A 19928-nucleotide genomic window follows, 5' to 3' on the forward strand; every position below is an offset into this window, starting at 1 on the left:
CTCTATGCCTCTGTTTCCCCTCTCATTCTTTGTCTATCTTGTCTATTTAGATGATAAACTCTTTGGGGCAGGGACTGTCTCTACTGTGTATTCATACAGTGCCTAGCACAATCGGGCCTTGGTTTTGGTTGGGGTCTCCAGATGCTACTGTAATACAAATACTAATAATATTTGCAAGGATTGTACATACAAAGTAAAACTAAGTCCCATTTTCAAAAGCAATTTAAGCATGTAGTAGTCTAAGTCCTACTGACTCACAACGAGACCAGAGGTTACTACATGCCTACAGGTATGTGTACAAAGCAAAAGTTGTGCATGGGCTAGTCTGCCTGAGCTAGTGCAGGGAATGATAACAGTGAAGACAGCGCAGCAGATGGTACAAACCCAACGCAGAGCCTGGGTATATATGTGACTCCCTAGCCCACACTGAAGCTTGCACTGCCCTGTCTTCTCGGCTATTGCTATCCAAGCTAGCTGAATTCAAGCTTGCTCAGGTAAGCTAGCCCATGCACAGCTTCTTCTATATAGACAAACCCTGAGTCACTTTTAAAAATGAGACAGACTCCTAAGTGACGTAGGTGCATCTAAAGTTTTACCCACACCTGGTAAGAAACTGTCCGTGCCCTGAAGAGCTTATAATCTAAAATGATAAAAGGTGGAAGAGTATTAGTAGAATTCCTGATTTACAAATAGGGAAATGAGGTACAGAGAGACTAAGTGACTTGTCCAAGTTACATAGGACGTCTGTGGCAGAACCAGGAAATGAATCCACATGTCCTGAGTCTCAGCCCAGTGTTAATAACAAGGTCGTCATTCCTCTCCCAGTGGGACACGCATGAATAAGGGTTTACAGGGCTGTGCCCTAGAGGCTCTCTCCTCCCGCATTCCCCAGTATTTGGGGCCATCTGTCTCACACACTCACAAGAGTTACTGGTGCTGTAGTGAAGGGTTAAGAACAAAAATAAAATAATTACTGAATGAGGGCGGTGGCATCGGAACCATTTTTATAGTGGGGTGCTGAAAGACATTAAACAAAACTGTAAACCCGGTATATGATGGAAACCTCTTCAAGCCAGGGGGGGCTGCTGTGCCACACCCCCAGCATCTCTTGTTCCAGCACCCCTGAATGAGGGTTTCCCCTACTCCCTGGTCACTAGAAATCTATGATTAGGGGTCTCCCACCTCCAGTCACCAACAACTGCCTCTGCGGAGGAGCCTCCTTCCTCGCACTTGTCAAGGATGGTGAGACTGGGTGCCTGTGTCTGAGCTCTCTGTGACCACGTCTCTTCAGGCTGCACAGACCCTTGTTGCCTCCCCTTGACTGACCTCTGGAAAGAAGCTGTCAGAGCCTGTAACCATCCCTCTGGCTGTCAATCAGCCAGGGGAAAAATCTGCACCCCCCCTCCATTGAAGCATAGCGAGACTCTGACGTCACTCCTGAGCCCAGTTGCCATGCCATATATGGCTATCTGGCTGGGTGGAGTCTTGTACAAATGGCTGGCTAAGCTGGTGTTTGGCAGCTGCTGCAGTACCGAGAGCTGCAACTGTAGCTCTCAGGACTGTCAGATGGGCCAACAGCCGCTCAGGAAAATTTTGCATGGGATTTGATCCTTTGGGTTTCCTGGTTTATAGGTTTGTGTCATAGTTTCAACATTATTTGATTTCCTTTAAAACTGGGTATCTGAAGGGACTGACACTGGGCTGCAGATATATATTTTCATTTCTACAGTGGCAGTTCATTCAGATCAGTTCAAATCAGCTGTGGTGACTGCATCTGAAATCTATGCAGTAGCCTTCATAAAATGAGTCAGTGCTGTTCCTGGTGAACACATCACAAAAGCCACCATCTAATTTGGCAAAAACTGGTCCCCTTCTTGGGCGCTGTTGCAGCAACAAAGCCAAGAATTGAATAGGTTATGGAGACTGAACTGCACTCTGCAGAATACCTCAGGTGGAAAAGAAGCCCATTGGCAGAGCAATGTGTACTGCTGTTTCCTATCCTACAGCTACTTAGACTAAGAGGCCAGTCCCCAGAAATATCAATTTGGAACCTTTTACTACTATTGAATTCATTTTACAAGTACTGTAAAAACAGCTATTATTACCATAATTTAGATGGAGGGGAGCTAAATGAAGATTACAAAGCAAGGCACGTATCTCAGGTAAATGTTATGATCTGAATAGTGTTATTGCCATGCAGTCAGTTGAGGCCTCTTCTAATGTATACATATTTAATGTGAATATTACTTATCCAGGTGCCTAAAAGAATCATTCCAGTCCACCTCAGGTAAAGACATCATTTACAATTGTTTTTAAAATGCATGTCAGTTACTGAAAAGAATAAAGTATCTCCTTGAAGCCTGCCAGCCATTAATGTGGAGCGTTGTGTCAAATTAATAAAGCAAATAAAGCTACAAATAAAGCCTGACTTCTGGCTCACTCATGAATTCCTGAAGCACCCACTGAGGTTACAATCATAATGAAGTGTGAGACTGATCCTTTAAACATCACAGTTGGGACATTCAGAGAATGCTGGAAACGTGGTTTGATACTTTGCCAAGTTATGCTTACAAGGGAATTTCAGTACTCCATTAATCTTTGACTACAGGGAGCTTCCTTGCTAAATTTCTGTTCCATATAGGTTCTTATTGCTCCCATCACCACAGTATCTGAGTGCCTTTCAGTATTGTGGTTTGAACCACTGCGCTACAGCCAGTGCAGCCCCCCTCAGTAACAACAACAGTGGGACTACTAATGTGGACTGGCCACCATTGTATCATGGACTAGCCAGTGACATTTTAACTATCTTATGATCTAGGCCTGCTTTGAGCAGGATTAGATGACAGAGGTAAAAATGTCAGCAGCTAGCCTACAGTAGCTCTACTACCATTGCTACCTCCAAAGGAACTGAACTGGTGCTTAAAAGAAAACCATGTTAAAACCATTTTTAATATTGTTTGTGCAAGAAAGGTGTTAAAAGAAGGTAACACTTTCAGTAGTTTCTCTAGCCAGCATACTCCAAACCATTCTACAAATTATGCTCTGGCACCTTGTCTGATGGGGTTAGGCTTACTACCCCAGGAAGCTACATTTAACCTGTTTTCATGGCTAACATGGTTTCACACCTAATATAAGTTCCTGGACTATACAAAGAATATTGGGATCTGCAATTCTTCACCAATCCAGGATGTGGACATTTTTGCCACTGCCTGCATGGTGGTTAAAAATGCCTTGGCTTTGCTAATTTCACGTGTTCAGAAATTGTGAGTCAAGTGCAAAAAACCCCAGGAGATTTTAAAAAGTAATGATTTGGGAAGTTCTTTTAATTTGCAATGGTCACATAAACACCACCCTATACCGGAAACCTACTGACCGCTATTCCTACCTACATGCCTCCAGCTTTCATCCAGACCACACCACACGATCCATTGTCTACAGCCAAGCTCTACGATACAACCGCATTTGCTCCAACCCCTCAGACAGAGACAAACACCTACAAGATCTCTATCAAGCATTCTTATAACTACAGTACCCACTTGCTGAAGGGAAGAAACAGATTGACAAAGCCAGAAGAGTATCCAGAAGTCACCTACTACAGGACAGGCCCAACAAAGAAAATAACAGAACGCCACTAGCCATCACCTTCAGCCCTCAACTAAAACCTCTCCAACATATCATCAAGGATCTACAACCTATCCTGAAGGACGACCCATCACTCTCACAGATCTTGGGAGACAAGCCAGTCCTTGCTTATAGACAATCCCCCAACTTGGTGGGAAAAAAACCCCACAAAACTCAAATGCATCCGATGAAGTGAGCTGTAGCTCACGAAAGCTTATGCTCTAATAAATTTGTTAGTCTCTAAGGTGCCACAAGTCCTCCTTTTCTTTTTGCAAATACAGACTAACACAGCTGCTACTCTGAAACTCACATAGTAATTAAGGGGGAACATTTTCAAAAACACCTGACTGATCTAGGAGCACAAATCCCATTGGCATTTTTGCTCCTTAACCCCATAGGGTCTTTTGAAAGTCTCCTTTAAATCCATAGGTTTCAGAGTAGCAGCCGTGTTAGTCTGTATTCACAAAAAGAAAAGGAGTACTTGTGGCACCTTAGAGACTAACAAATTTATTAGAGCATAAGCTTTCGTGAGCTACAGCTCACTTCATCAGATGCAACCATATTTAGGTACCGACATTAGTCACTTGGAGTTTTAAGCATGTATTTATGTTGCAAATTTTTGGTTTGAATGCCTAATTTTAGGATTCAAAGCCTGAAAAAGTTGGCCTAAACACCTAGCTAGTAAGGCAAGGACACACTGGAGATTACGGATAGCGTGGGGACTGCATCCGATGAAGTGAGCTGTAGCTCACGAAAGCTTATGCTCAAATAAATGTGTTAGTCTCTAAGGTGCAACAAGTCCTCCTTTTCTTTTTGCGAATACAGACTAACACGGCTGCTACTCTGAAACGTGGGGACTGCACTACATTTTTGCTGGTGCACCGATCGCTTTGTAGGTACATATCCCGCGAGGCTTCAAAAATACACCAGCCGCGAGAAGAAACAGCTCCCAGGACGGGCTGGGGGGGGGGGGGGGGGAGATCACAGTCCGACACAGGCGGCTGCCTTGTAGTTAACGCGAGCGCAAAGGGAGCGGGAGCAGCTGCTCGGGGGGGGGGGGCGGCGGCGGCGGCGGGGGGGCTGCCAGCCTCTTGTGGTCACCCCTTGGCTCCGCCCCGGCGGCCCCCGCCCTTCTTTATCGGTCTTCTCCAGACCTGCCCCTCCCGCCGCGTCCCACGAGCGCCGCCCCTGTCTGCCACGTGACGGCTGCCCAGCTTCCGGGTTGGCTTCCGGCGTCATCAGCGTGCGCCCTGCCCTGCGGCGCTTCCGCTCGCGGCTAGGCCGGGGCTGCCGAGCGGGGCAAGATGGCGCTGCTGGTGCGGGACCCGGGCGCTTCTCGAGCGCAGCTCGTGCCGCTGCCCCCTGGGGGCGGCTCGGTGCGGGACTGGCTCCGCATTCGCTGCCGCGCACAGGTAGGAGCGGCCCTGCCCGTGTTGGGGGTGTCCCTGCTCTGGGGGGGCAGGCAGGCAGGCAGGCAGGCAGGGAGGGGGGAGGTGATGTTGATCTGGTCCCTCAGATTCCACAGTTGTCCCCCGAACCTGGGCGCTGCCCCTGCCCGGTGTCTTGGGCCTGCTCGTGAATCATTCTCTTCGCTACAAAACCTGCCCGAGTGCGTCTGTGTGGACGAAGGTCAGGCTTGACAAAGCCCTGTCTGGGATGGTTTAGTTGGGGGTTGGCCCTGCTTAGAGCAGGGGGTAGGACTAGATGACCTCCCGAGGTCCCTTCCAACCCTGATGTTCTGTGACTAGGTTCTAGGGTCCTGCTACTGGAGCGTGTGCTTTTGCTTGACACATTAGAAAATCTCTTTACCAGCAAAGATGTGAGCTTGAAGACCTGTCCCTCCCACTCTAAATCTTCAGTGGTTGAGGCGATCACTGAAATATCAACAGTGCCCATACCTGCAGCTTCTTGGACAGTTTCAGGATGTCACTGACACTTAAATTATAATAGAGGAGACCCTAGTTTGGGGTCTTGGCAAATAAATGAGGTACTGATTGCTTAAAAACTCTAGTAGGATCCTGTTGATTGTTTTTCTTAATATGTACAGAACAATATCTTATTGCAGTGGCATTTAGAGGCCCTAGCTGAGATTGATGCCCCTTTGTGCCAAATATTGTACAAATGCATAATAAGAGCAATCTTCTTTCTCTTAAGAGCGTGCAATCTAAATAGCAAGAGAGATGAGGGAAAGATGAGGACCTGAGACATGAGATATTATGTGGTGTGCCTAAAGTCACACAGGAAATCCGTGGCAGAGTAAGGAACTGAGTCCAGATCTCCTGAGTCCACATCTGGTGCTGTAAATATAAGAACATTATTTCTCTCAATTACAAGTGATGGTCTGCTATAGCCAAAGTCTACCTTTTTAAAAAAAAATCCAGTTTTGTATCCTCTTCCGCCTTCACAGCTTTAGGGAGAACAGCAAGGCTCGCACTCCCAACATCTGCAGGTGACAGCAGTGAAATCTTTTACTCTTTCTGTCCAGCTGCATCAGATATGTTCTGCCCACTTGCCATGCAGGGAGCCAGGAATGTCTGATCTCTTCTTCCTACAATTACTGGAGGAGTTGACAATGCACTAGACAAACATCCTGGGGTTGTGCATATCTTCTTTCTTTCCTCTGATTGCCCTAGAGGAGTGGAGGAAGAGGAAGTGCTTATTTTATTTTTTGGATAATACAAAGTTAAGCACCTCCAATAAGTGATATAAAGTGCATTTTAACAGTGGAATCCATTTGTACATCATTGTAAACTACTCTATAAGCACCTTTAACCTTCACTATAAATTTGAATTGGAAAATATATCTGTCACATCAATAAATCATAATAATCTTCCCATCAGCAGATTGCAGTAGCTTAAGAAAAAGGTAACTCCATAATGTAGCACATACCTGAGTGTACAATGTTAGACATGGAGGGGGAGGGAAGATTCCTTCCTCCCCCCTATTTGAAGGCTGTGTAAATCAGGAATGAGAGACTGTACTTTGATTCCAGTTCATCAAGTGAGTTACCCATAATTTGATTTTAAAATGTATTTGTAATTTTTAAGATTATACATGTTCAGTGAATGATTGGGGGTCTTAGAAAGCTTCTGCTTTGTTTTTAATTTCTTATTAAAAAGGAGACAAAAAGCCTGTTCTCCTTTTATTGTTTTAAAATGGATTACTCAGACTGGTTAAAATCCATTTTTATAGACTGAATGTTATTGTTTCTAGGGCATTCCTGAGGACAGTTTCTATGTGAAATGTAATGGGCGACTGGTTAATACTGAAGACTTGCTACAGGATGGAGTGGTTTATAGTCTGGAGCCAAGACTTTGTGGTGGAAAAGGAGGTCAGTTGCTGATGCAGCATGGGGGACTGTCAAATTTTTAATGTATTCGAGTCTAGGGGTAAAATTTCAAAGGCTCCTAAGGGATTTGAGAAACTAAATTTCAATTAAAATCAACAGGAATTAGACTCCTCAGTCACTTTCCTGTTTTTGAAAAGTTTACTCTAAACCATGACCTATGGAGGTTCTTAGCTTATTTTATTCTACAATAAACTTGTGAGTCAGAAAAATCCTTGATCAGAACCCCTTCGTTCTAAAATTTTATGGCCATAAAGCTCATCACAGAATCTACCACTTGCCATGAAGTCCTGTGCCATAACTCAAGCTTTCATTTAAAAAAAAATTCTAACCTTTATGATCATAAAATGTGAAGTGAGTGTAACTGATGCAGTGTTGGTTTCCTGAGTCTACAGTGCAGACAATCTGAAATTGTGCCTGTGAAACCTAAACTTGGCCATTTAAATGTCAGAATAAACTGTTTCTGCTAAAGTAATTATCAGTGAAAGATTCAGCTATAATGTGTTTATCACAGAAACTCAAATTGCCTCTCAGCCGTTTAAGTTTCAAAAGACCCAACTGCCTACTGCTCAGATGCCAGAACAACCCATATCCTGCTCCATAACTGCATTAAATATATTCTGTATCATCAGTACAAAGATATGCACCCCTCTGAAACACTGAAATGTAGGCACATTATAAAACTGAATTTAATAACAAAGTTAAGCAGGTTACCGGACTAATCTTATTTTCATATTTGGTAGATAAATGCATTCATTTTAAAATGTTCAGTAAAGTTCCCCATCATTTCCTATCTGCAGGCCACAGAAATCAAGGGAGCTTCCTTTAGAATTCCGGTCCAGCTTGCTACATCTTGTTTATAGAATTAGGCAGAATGAGAGTAAACACTGCTTCTGTGACTTTTTTTAATCCCCCTGAAGACAACTGGCTGCTGGTATCTGTTTATAACTTGCAAACACCCAGCGTCATGCCTGCCAGCTTCTACTCTACTGTGACAATCCAGCATGCATCATTCTGTGATGTCACAGTTGCCATTGGAGTCTTGCTGGGCCGAGTCAACTAAATAGTATTTTTCAAAATCGTACAGTTGGCCTTGTTAAGTTCTTCTCTTTCGGTTTTAAAATAAAAATGTGGGGTAAAACAAGGCACTCTGTCACATGCCTGAGCCTATACAGGTATGAGCCTCTGAAGGCCTGCTTAATGGTCCCTTTGGGCTCAAAATCAGACCGTCACAGAGAAACTGAAAAGTTTATGATAGGGCTTGGGAGCGGTTGCCATTCACTTCTTCAGTAGGAGCAGAATTGGGCCCAAGTTTAGAAAATAGCTCTCTATATTCTTTAGAATATAAAATCCAGTGAAACCTGTAGTAAGCAACTTCCTCACAAGTGTCTGCTTGGAATCAACTTTGCAAAATTCTATTCGCCTATGGCAATAGTTTGTTTTAATAGGGGAGTGACTAGGTGACTCTCTTGTTCAATGGGTGGGTGTCTGGCTTGGTAAATTTCTGGGGCATTTTTTCAAGGCTGCTGTAAGGATCTTCAAGGATTCTAGTACAGTTTTGTTCAACTTTTAGTTAAAGAATAGTGTAATAAATGGCACTTAGGTAGTACTTTAAAGCTCTGCACTGACATTAATCCTCACTGTTTCTTCATGGTAGTTAGGTAAGTATTATCCGTAACTGGTGAGGGGGTGAGATTGAGACAGAAGTTAAGTGACGTGACAGTGACAAGAACAAGTCAGTGGCAGAGGTGTAAGTAGAATTCTAACATTACTGGGTCTCCACCAGACCACATTGCCTTATGTGACTACTGCTCTCGGGCAATTAATTTTTGTTGGCAGTCTGTAAAATCTAGGCTAAAGCCTGCAAAAATCACTTTCCCAGCCCCTGTGCAGGTGTCCTCAATATATGGGAGTCCTGACAATGGTCCCATTGGGAGATCCTGGATAGATGGGAGGGGAGGCTCAAGTGGTCCCAATATGGAAAAGAGCGAGAACCACTGTGCTAGAGGACTCCAGTAGCCTGTGGTATCAGGAATACAGATTCAAGGGATATCAGTAGCTCAGGAATCCAGCTGGCATGACTTCAGGAGAGCTAAAATTAAAAGATGGTTTAAGCTTAGTTATACCTTGAATGCTCCTCTTTGACTTGGTGTTTGAGACATTCAGCTCAATAATATAATGTATCACATTGTATCTATTAAATATTACAGCTCATCTTTGGCGTCAGTTATTCTGAGAGAAAGCAAGCTAAACTTTCAGTATCTCTTTCTTCACCAATGGTGGGAGTAACAAGATTTTTTTTTTCTCTAGTATATTATGTCTCATTACCTTGATCTTTATTACCGGGGTGAGGGGAAGAAGGTGAATAGCTATTTTTAAAAACTGTTATGGTCCTGTAGATCTCCCTATCTCAGCTTTGTAGCTGACTTCTGGTAACTTTCAGGTTTTGGATCTATGCTCCGAGCACTTGGTGCTCAAATTGAAAAGACAACGAATCGAGAGGCTTGCCGAGATCTTAGTGGAAGGAGACTACGGGATGTTAACCACGAAAAAGCGTGAGGCATTTACTTTATCAGAAATATCCTTATAAAATACAATGACCTATCTTTCATTGTTAGAAGAGGTCAAACAAGAGGCTTTTATGGTCAGAATAATGAAACTTTATGGATATTAGAAGGAGCTTTTAGCTCTTTGAAACCCTTAACACACTATGGATAGAAGCTAGCAGGAGTCTACTGTCTGCTTGAAGAGTATATAGTTAGTGCAAATTAAAGGTGACCATACTGCAACCTGTTTGTGACATGCTTGTCTACCTGTTGTAAGTGTTTCTCGGAGATAGAAGAGTGTTCTCACACAACAGAAAAATTATAGGATCCTCAAAGCACACAACCCTGTAGCTGCAGGCTAGTGATATTCACACAACTGCGGAGCCCATCATTAATCTGTCTTGCATAAATAAACCTTCCTCCCTCCTGTAGTGAAATTTCCATGAGTTGCTGCAGGGTGCATCTTTTTTTGTGACTAACTCGCTTATTTCCTATCCTCTTCCTTTTTCTGTCCCCATCAGTGGGTGAAAGTGTTCAGTAAATGCAGAGCAATAATCATTGTTAGATTAAAATGACTGAATGGTTCCTATTTTCTGGACCCTTTTTTCTCTGCAGAATGGCTGAGTGGGTGAAGCAGCAAGCAGAGCGAGAAGCAGAAAAAGAACAAAGACGCCTGGAAAGACTGCAGCGTAAACTTGCAGAACCAAAGCACTTTTTCACTAATCCAGACTACCAGCAACAGTGTCATGAGATGGCTGAGCGGCTAGAGGATTCAGTCCTTAAAGGTACTACTGAGTACTTGGAATGATTCCTTAAAATAACCGTTATCAGTCAACATAGGACTGTTTTCAATCATATCTTATTAAAATATGGCTGTTTTGAATTAACACTGTTTGAGAAGTTGTTACTGACCTTAAATGTTTCAGGCTACATCTCACTATTTCATCTGGGTAAAATAGACCAAATTTGACTTCTAATTAGGGCTGTTAAGTGATTAAAAATATTAACCGTGCGATTAATCGCACTGTTAAACAATAATAGAATACTATTTATTTAAATATTTTTGGATGTTTTCTACATTTTCAAATATATTGATTTCAGTTACAACACAGAATACAAAGTGTACAGTGCTCACTTTATATTTATTTTTTTATTAAAATAATTTACACTAAAAAAACAAAAGAAATAGTATTTTTCAATTCACCTCATACAAGTACTGTAATGCAATCTCTTTATCATGAAAGTTGAACTTACAAATGTAGAATTATGTACAAAAAAACCTGCATTCAAAAATAAAACAATGTAAAACTTTAGAACCTACAAGTCCAATCAGTCCTACTTCTTGTTCAGACAGTTGCTCAGACAAACAAGTTTGTTTACATTTGCAGAAGGTAATGCTGCCCGCTTCTTGTTTACAATGTCACCTGAAAGTGAGAACAGGTGTGTGCATGGCACTGTTGTAGCCAGCATCACAAGATATTTACATGCCAGATGTGCTAAAGATTCATATGTCCCTTGTTGCTTCAACCACCATTCCAGGGGACATGCATCCATGCTGATGACTGGTTCTGCTAGATAATGATCCAAAGTATGGCGGACCGACGCATGTCAGTTTTCATCATCTGAATCAGATGCCACCAGCAGAAGGTTCATTTTCTTTTTTGATGGTTCTGGTTCTGTAGTTTCCGCATCAGAGTGTTGCTCTATTAAGATATCTGAAAGCATGCTCCACACCTCGTCCCTCTCAAGTTTTGGAAGGCACTTCAGATTCTTAAATCTTGGGTCGAGTGCTGTAGCTATCTTTAGAAATTTCACATTGGTATCATCTCTGCATTTTGTCTAATTTGCAGTGAAAGTGTTCTTAAAACTAACGTGCTGGGTCATCATCTGAGACAGCTATAATATGAAATATATGGCAGAATGAGGGTAAAACAGAGCAGGAGACATACAATTCTCCCCCCAAGGAGTTCAGTCACAAATTTAATTAACACATTATTTTTTTAACAAGCGTGATCGGCATGGAAGCACGTCCTCTGGAACGACCGACAAAGCATGAAGAGGCATATGAATCTTTAGTGCATCTGGCACATAAATATCTTGCAACGCCAGTTACAACAGTGTCATGCGAACACCTGTTCTCACTTTCAGGTGACATTGTAATTAAGAAGCCGGCAGCATTATCTTCTGGAAATGTAAACAAACTTTTCTCTTAACAATTGGCTGAACAATAAGTAGGACTAAGTGGATTTGTAGGCTCTAAAGTTTTACATTGTTTTGTGTTTGAGTGCAGTTATGTAACCAAAAAACCTACATTTGTAAGTTGCACTTTCATGATAGAGATTGCGCGACAGTACTTGCATGAGATGAATTGACAAATATCATTTCTTTTATCATTTTTACAATGCAAATATTTGTAATCAAAAATAATATAAAGTGAGCACTGTATGCTTTGTTTTCTGTGTTGTCATCTAAATTGATATATTTGAAAATGTAGAAAAACTTCCAAAAATATGTAATTTATTTCAATTGGTATTCTATAGTTCAATAGTGCGATTTAATCGTGATTAATTGTCTTAATCACGATTAATTTTTTGAGTTAATCCCGTGAGTTAACTCCATTTAATCAACAGCCCTACTTCTAATGAAAACCAATAGAATTAGGTTTTCCTCCTTTGAATAAAATTAATTGGAATATTACACAAAGAAGTTGCAACACAGATACAAATGATGTATCATTTTACACCAAGGTAATCTACAGGTAGGCTACATGAGACCCAGGTTAGCAGCAGTGCCATCAAAAACTCTCTGAAAATGGTGATAGGAGCTTAGCAGTAAGAATCATATGTAAACTTTTTTGTAGTAAAAAGATCATAGATTAACAAATTTTATGGAGAGTTTAGAAATAGAATATAATAAAATATCTGGATTACACAAGTGTCCTTTGCAGTTACTTCGTTTAGCCACCGATTGTTACCCTGTTGGGAGGTTCAGCAGGGGCACGAGATGCCTTTCACCTCAGAAGTGCTCTCTCCAGTATAGGCTTGACTCTCTACTCCTGTGGGGAAGCTTTTGCTGCTACTGCTGCCCACACTATGCCTGTTCTGAGTTTATGTGGAAGACTTCACTCTCCAGGGCTCTCAGTCCAGCACCTTCCACAAATACGAAAGAAAGACACCTTATGTGCTTATGGAAAGTAATTGGAACCATAGAGCATCCTTGTTCTCCTTGATCAGTTACTTGGAGCTTTAAAATCTTCTTATATGGATTTGGTAATCTCATAACAACCTAATAGAGAGTAGAATAAATCTGCAAGGGTACTAAACTTTTAACTTTTTGCTTTGAAGGAATGCAGGCCTCTTCCAGTAAGATGGTGTCTCCAGAAACCAGTGATTGTCGGAAGCGCCCAAATGAGTCAGAAAAGAGTGGAGCTAAATTTGGGAAAAGGAAATGTTTTTGGTAAGTATTATGGTTTGAACAAGCTTCTTAACGAATAAGAAAAGCAATAGATAATTACCAAGGGGAAATAATCACTTTTTGTACCACTGGTACAGGCTTAAAATACCATTTTAACTAATAACCAGTAAAAGTCAGACAGCTGAAAGTGAGCACTCCCAGGAACGGTGCTACCGCCGTTCTGCAGGCACCAAGGAAATCTAATCTGAAGGAGCTTTACCCCTTCGTCTTTCCCTCATACAGTAACTCCTCACTTAACGTCGTCCTGGTTAATGTTTTTTCATTGTTATGTCACTGATGTATTAGAGAACATACTAATTTAAAGTTGCGCAATGTTTGCTTGTAACGTTGTTTGGCCGTGGGGGCTTGGAACCAGGGTGGGCCGGCAGCTCCCCTCCACCACCACCCCAGCACCTCCCACCAGCTGGCGGCCTGAGGATCAGCAACTCCCCGCTCTCTCCCCGTGCCTCCTGCCTGCAGCAATCAGCTGTCCCAGCATTCGGGGGGAGGATGTGGTGTGCTGGGGGGGGAGGAAGGAGAAGGGAGAACAGGGGCGGGAAGAGGTGGGGCAGGGGGAGAGCAGGGTGAGAAGAGGCAGGGTGCGGGTGGGACCTTGGGGGAAGGGGTGGAGTGGGGGCAGGCCTGGGGCAGGGCCGGGGGTTGAGCACCCTTGGTACTTTTAACTACAACATTAAGTGAGGAGAATTGAACAATGGAATTCAAAAACTCATTTTGTTAAAAGAACAGAACAAATTAAGATTCTCCGACTGTTTTCACACTCCAGTTTGTTCCTCTTTCATAGAGAAAACAGTGGGAGAATCATAATTTGTTCTGTTCTTTTAACAAAATGAGTTTTTGAATTCCATTGTTTAAAATGATGAACTAGAATGATTAGACATAGTAAAGATGCTCATGTGGCTAAAGGTCTTGTCACCTGGCAGTAGTAGATTTGGCTCATTCTTTACTAGGAGTGCTTTAGAAAGTATATCTGGCTCCTGAGGGAGTGCCGGGAGTTATGTACAGTAACAGTGACTTCTACCCTTTTGAATGCAGGAATTAAATTGGTCTGGAGACAATCCAGCCTAGTCCTCCTTTCCTAGGCTAGTACCGTGAGCTCTTTGGGGCATGTGAAGGGGAAAGTAACTCTTTTTTTTAATTAACATTTTTTAACCAGTGTTGTTTGTAACAGGATGGGAGTGGAAGGACTGGCAGATCCCGAGAGCTCAGATGATGGTGATAGTGAAGATGATTCTCCTAGCACGGCAGAAGGTAGTTGGCAATCACCTGGCAGCCACATTGAAAAGACTGAACTCACAAGTGAGTGGCCTAGTAGCTCAGAGGATTCCATTGGATGCAGTTCAACCTCAAATGCTACTGAGAAATCACAAGAACAACGAGAAGATCTTGCAAAAGATCTACCAGAGAAGGTGCCCGCAAGTGGGCAGACTGAAACTCAAGCAGCTGATGAAAAAAATGAAGCAGCTAAGACCCTGAAAGATGGGGAGCAAGAGAATGTTTCAGCTACTCAGCAGGAAACAAACCACTTCCAGAGCACAGTAAGCAGTACTAAACGTGAATGTCTAGAGATGGACTTATTGCTTCTTTTTCCTCTCTGCCCATCATCTATCTTCGGACCACTTTTTCTATCATCCAGTTAGTGAATGACCTACCTAGCTGACATAAAGGGACACGGCCAAAGGAGTTGGGTCTAAAAATTAACTTGCCTTGATGGTTCTCTTGATAAGTCGTATTTCTAAATAATGCTCACTCTGGGCTCTAAATAGCTCCTTATAGCAGCTCAAAACAATTCCCAAGTCACTGCATGAACCACTTTAAAACAAATTGGCTTAGATATGCTAGATCAGAGGTGGGAAAATTATGGCCCATGGGCCACAGCCTGCGGGACCCTCCTGCCTGGCCCCTGAGCTCCTGCCCAGGAGGCCCATCCCCTGCTGTTCCCCCTCCCCAGCAGCCTCAGCTCACTGCACTGCCAGCAGGGCTGTGAGCTCTTGCCGGGCAGCGCATTTGCAGAGCCGTGGCCTGACCTGGTGCTCTGCTGCGCGGTGGTGTGGCTGGCTCCAGCCGGGCGACGCTGCTGCCTGTCCTGGTGCTCTGGTGGTGCAGCTGTAGCGCCACCAGCCACCGGTGCTCTAGGCAGCAGGGGGGGTAGGATAGAGGGCAGGAGAGTTTGGGGTGGTGGTCAGGTGCTGGGGGTGTGGATAGGGGGCAGGGCAGTCAGAGGAACAGGTGGGTTGAATGGGAGCAGTCATCCCAGGGGTGCAGTCAGGAAGGAGGGGGGGTTGTATGGGGCGGCGGGGGGCAGTCAGCGGCAGGGGTCCCAGGGGAGCTGACGGGGGGGGTTGGATGGGGCAGGGTCCCGGGGGGGCCATCAGAGAACAGGGGGCTTGGATCTGATGAGTATGGATGTGTATAGTGGACTTTGGTTTGCCTTTTTTCTGACTATTCATTCAGTAGAAGTATTCATAAAAACCTACCAGTGTGCCTGGGCTCCTATAGGGGATGGTAACTAGAATGTTCCTTAAGTGGCTATATTTCCTCAATATCATGTGGTCCATATATCTGTTGGTGAGGTGTTGTTAAGTGATCATTATACTAGTGTCTTGAGGCCACTTAATTAATTATCTTAAATACACATCAGTATTACCCTGAAGCCAACATCTTCACTCAACTGAAAAATCCCACTGGTTAGGACAGGAGGAAGATCAGTGAAAAATACATCCTGCGCTATGGACTAAAAGTAGCCATGTACTAGCTCTAATGGAAACTAACTCCAGGGAGGGTCCTCCTCTGACACCTATCACAAAACTCCCATGAGTTCTGCACTGGAACCAAAGCAGTAATGCCTCAGATTGTAACTGGAGTGATAGGTCATGGGGGAATGTTAATCTCTGAGAAAGCCAAGTCCTAGCATGTTTAGGGCTCTCCATGTCTAACTGCTCTCAGCTATCTTTTTCTCTCTTTCCTGAAGGGGTTAGGCACTCCTCATGAGTGTCTTCCCTTCTCTCCCACAAGTGTAGCCCGAGATCATCCCATTTGTGTGAAAAGTTCTTCCTCTTGAAAAATATAGTTTACTTTGTAGGATGAAAGATTTTTCTGGCTCACTGTATCAAGTTTGGTCACATCACCTTTAAGTGTAGGTTGACTTTAATATTCATCCTTGAAGGTTACTTAAGTTAGAAGTTAGTCACTTGGGGCTTTTGTTTGGAGCAGACAAAAGCCAATTGACTAGTTCATCTATCTTGGTTTTCTCTTATATAAACACTTCAGTGTAGTGCTTGGACAGACCACCTTAGATATGGCTGAGACTGCAGCTCTCATTCAAGCAACAAGATTCGGTTCCAGTATGTCTCTTAGACAGTAGCAGCTCCTGGGAACTGGGAGCAAGGATGTGATGTGCCACAGTTGAGTTTGCAAACAGTGGTGGAAGAGCAGATTTAAAGAAAACAATGAATCCATTATCTCAACAGTGGAGTAACCTGCTTACTCATATTTCCTTAATAGATGGGCAGTTCAGAATCTTATGGAAGCTCATTGAATCACATCACTCACATGGTATATTACTTTGTTGAATTTTTGTCAGCTATATGAGAGGCCTGGATTAGCTTTCTAGCCAATGAAAACTTGATTTTCAGCCTTTGACTCCTGCAAAGTCTTTCTTAGTCATAGGTTGCAGAGTAGCAGCCACGTTAGTCTGTATTCGCAAAAAGAAAAGGAGTACTCTAAGGTGCCGCGAGTACTCCTTTTCTTTCTTAGTCAGAGTAATATGTTTGGACACATTCATTCCAAAGAGCTGAATCTTGACAATTGGCAAGTAAGTGAACAAACATAATTGAATGAGGGAAAACCCATCACAAAATGTGCTTTAGTTTTTAACAGATATAGTTCAGTTAACTGAAACTTTGTAGCATATGCTTGAGTGCACAGTAGGAGCTATCTTAAACTGGATATTTGCAACACTTTATCTTTCCCTCATTATTTGCAGTGTTCCCACCTCTTGGAACAGGAAACTTCACAAATGGCATAGTAAATTCTTGCAGGTAGCAAATATTATGATGGTGCCCACTGCATTTTGTGAAAGTAGTGACTATAGTAATAAGACCTCACAACAGCTCCACTCGGTGCTAAGACACAGCCAGGGATTTTTGTTTGTTTGTTTGTTTTTTTGTATGTGTAGCTTGGCAGTGTGTGATACTGTACAGAATCAGACCCTGTTCTTAAGTAAACACTTACTGCTGGTTATTGGGCCAACAAATGAGCAGTCTCATTTCCGTCACTGGGACCGTTTATTATTGAGTCCCTTTTGTTAACTCAAGCATGATACTTCATAGACGGCACTATGCTTGTTAATAAGCGGTGTAAGAGTTGTCCCAAATTCGATTCAGTGGATACTAATAAATTGCATTGATAGGAATCTTAAGTTGAAGATGATGATTTTCTTCATTTAAGGCATGGTTTGTGTCAGCTATACTATGCGTCAAAATAAGATGCACTTCTAGAGCTTTACTCTCCCCTAAACACCTCATAAAAAGAGAATATTTTGTCTGCAGTTCTTGTAACTTCAAGGTGGTTGAAATAGAAATGTAGGCTGTCCGACCCTCTTTCCTGCTGCTCATGGTGACTATTTCATTTTGGCTGTTGAAGAAGGCTTGTAGCTTTGTCTCCTAGGTAGTGGATGGCCTGTGCAACTGAAGGATAAGGCTGTTGAACTGCTAAGTGTTCAAGAATTCTGTGTTCATGGGATTATTTTTCTGTTACTTCTGAAGAACAAGAAGATAACCGGTCACTTGTTTTTATTTCCAGTTTGTTCAGGCCTCTCTCTTATAAACAAACTGTTAAACCCTGACCACTAATTTGGTCCATAGTATTTTGGCAGGATAAAACTTCAGAAATATAGTTGTCTGTAGATCACAAAAATGAGCCTTAGGTTACTGGAATTCAAGTTTAATTGTGAAAATATCCCTTTTACTGTACATAGATGTTTAACTATATTGTCACATTTTGAAAGTGTTTGGGTGACTTCCAAATAAACCTGGAGGAGTAGTCTTCTGTAAAATGAATTCTTATTGGAGACCAAATGAGCATAAGCCAAGAAGAGCATATTGTTAATCTGTTAAAACAATGAATTAATTGCATGTTCTGTCTGCAGGAGCCTACACGAATAGATTTGCTGGCATTCAACTCTGCTGCCGAGATGGAAGAGCTAGGATTAGAGACGCTGAAATTCGAATTGATGGCTCTAGGTCTGAAATGTGGAGGCACTTTACAGGAAAGAGCTGCGAGGCTTTTCTCACTGAGAGGTCTGTCTAAAGACCAGATAGATCCGGCCCTGTTTGCAAAGTCCTCTAAAGGGAAAAAGAAATAAAATATATGCTGTTGCTAATTTCTGTTTATATCTGCACACTTCAGAAAAACAGCTTCTGTTCTGCTGTCACTCTGTGTGTTACGGTAACAACTGATGCTTTTATAAAGACCATTTAAAAAAATGGAAATCGGAGTATCTACACACATCAAGTGCAAGTGGCAAGTTACAGAGTAAATTGCATAGTAGTAAGTGCTAAGTATTAAAGGGAGCTAAAAATGTAAACTGCTACATTAAATCATATAATTAACAGCACACAGCATCCCAGGAGGGTAGGAGAAACTGTTGCTCAGAAGAGAGAGAGCTTTCCAGAAACGGATGTTCAACACTGTCAGTGCCCAATTAAGTAAAAGTCTAACTAACTGAGTTAATATAGGATTACTAATCTGCTTTAATCTCCAGTTAGCCTAGATAGAACATGATTCAGTCTTGACAACTGAAGTCTGTCTTGAGGGAAAGGGAAAACTGTTGTATGGGTGACTTCAGATATGGTTAAATGCACTCTTTGTGAATTGGCTTGGTGGTGCTGTCAAGTGTTAGTATAACAGGCTAATACAAGTGAAAATATTGCAGTTTTGTGTGTGATATGACTTATTGGTGTAAATATGTTTTCTTTAAATGAAAAGCAGTTTAATAAAGGAATCTTTATATATGAAGCTGTAGAAGAGACTTTGAATGGGGGAAAAGGAGAAGACATCACTTATAAATACTTTTGAAGTACATAATACACATGAAGGAGGAAAATTAATTGGAAGACAGCATGGAGCAATGCCTTGAAGCTTAATGAGAAGTCGTCCAAATAAAAGCAGCAGAGTATGTTCTCCAGCGAGCTGGATGAAGCACTATTATTGTAGGTATTCTAAAGCATGTTTTATACCACAATAGTGGAGATGGCTGTCCATGAGTGGTCCTGCAAAGTTACAAGGGGCCACGTGTGGAAGGCCAAGGGCCACATGCTGCCATGCATTTGTGGGTGCAACTTCAGTAGAGGTTTGTATAAAAAGATAGCAGGATAGATTCCCACAAGTGGTCTTTCTGCCTGTGGCTGCCTATGAAATATGTTGTTTATCCATTTTTATTTCACTTTGGCTTAAAGAGCAGTAAAAGCAAAGAAAAGATCCTTTTATGCAATGGATTGTCAACCTGTGGAATTGCTGCATGAAATCACTAGGACAGCATGCAGGTGTCTAATACAGAACTGAGTAATCTTGACTTCTAGCATTTACACTTTGATCAAAGCTGCTGCTGGTCCTGCAAGAAATCCACTTACAGTCTGAATATGAAAATTTCGATCCTCCGCAGGAATACACTTCTTGCATAATTACTTGCCAAGGCTGCTGTAACCTCTTTCCCAGAGTATTGTGTAGGGTTACAATCCAGCGTGGGAGCTCTGTTGCATTGGCTGCCACTTCCTTAATCCAAAATATTTGTATTGGCTAGAGGCAATTCTATAGAAAATAAAATAGAGCTTATTGTAAAGTATCAAGAAACCCTGTATGTGATGGACGCTTGAGAGATGGGAAGACCATACAGATAGAAAGTTCTCTTTTGAAGATCAGGCTGACCTTCAAAAGCTCAGCA

The 19928-nt window shown here is 42.4% G+C and overlaps 1 protein-coding gene across 1 annotated transcript; it reads left to right on the forward strand.

Moving 5' to 3' along the window:
- The first annotated feature begins 4773 nt into the window (after positions 1 to 4773).
- On the forward strand, positions 4774 to 19003 carry SDE2 (SDE2 telomere maintenance homolog). The gene is made up of 7 exons (XM_038397497.2): positions 4774 to 5033; positions 6836 to 6953; positions 9412 to 9523; positions 10130 to 10299; positions 12859 to 12970; positions 14157 to 14523; positions 18135 to 19003. The coding sequence occupies exons 1-7, from the start codon at positions 4926 to 4928 to the stop codon at positions 18348 to 18350; spliced, it is 1203 nt and encodes a 400-aa protein (XP_038253425.1). The 5' UTR covers positions 4774 to 4925; the 3' UTR covers positions 18351 to 19003.
- Positions 19004 to 19928: the final 925 nt, after the last annotated feature.

Source organism: Dermochelys coriacea, chromosome 3 (genome assembly GCF_009764565.3).
Source record: "Dermochelys coriacea isolate rDerCor1 chromosome 3, rDerCor1.pri.v4, whole genome shotgun sequence".
NCBI lineage: Eukaryota > Metazoa > Chordata > Testudines > Dermochelyidae > Dermochelys > Dermochelys coriacea.

Excerpts from the sequence above, each read along its gene's own strand:
- SDE2 (XM_038397497.2), top strand. The coding sequence starts at position 4,926 with ATGGCGCTGCTGGTGCGGGACCCGGGCGCTTCTCGAGCGCAGCTCGTG. Across the intron at positions 6,954-9,411 it reads ACTTTGTGGTGGAAAAGGAG|GTTTTGGATCTATGCTCCGA; the intron begins GTCAGTTGCTGA and ends GGTAACTTTCAG. Across the intron at positions 9,524-10,129 it reads GATGTTAACCACGAAAAAGC|AATGGCTGAGTGGGTGAAGC; the intron begins GTGAGGCATTTA and ends TTTTCTCTGCAG.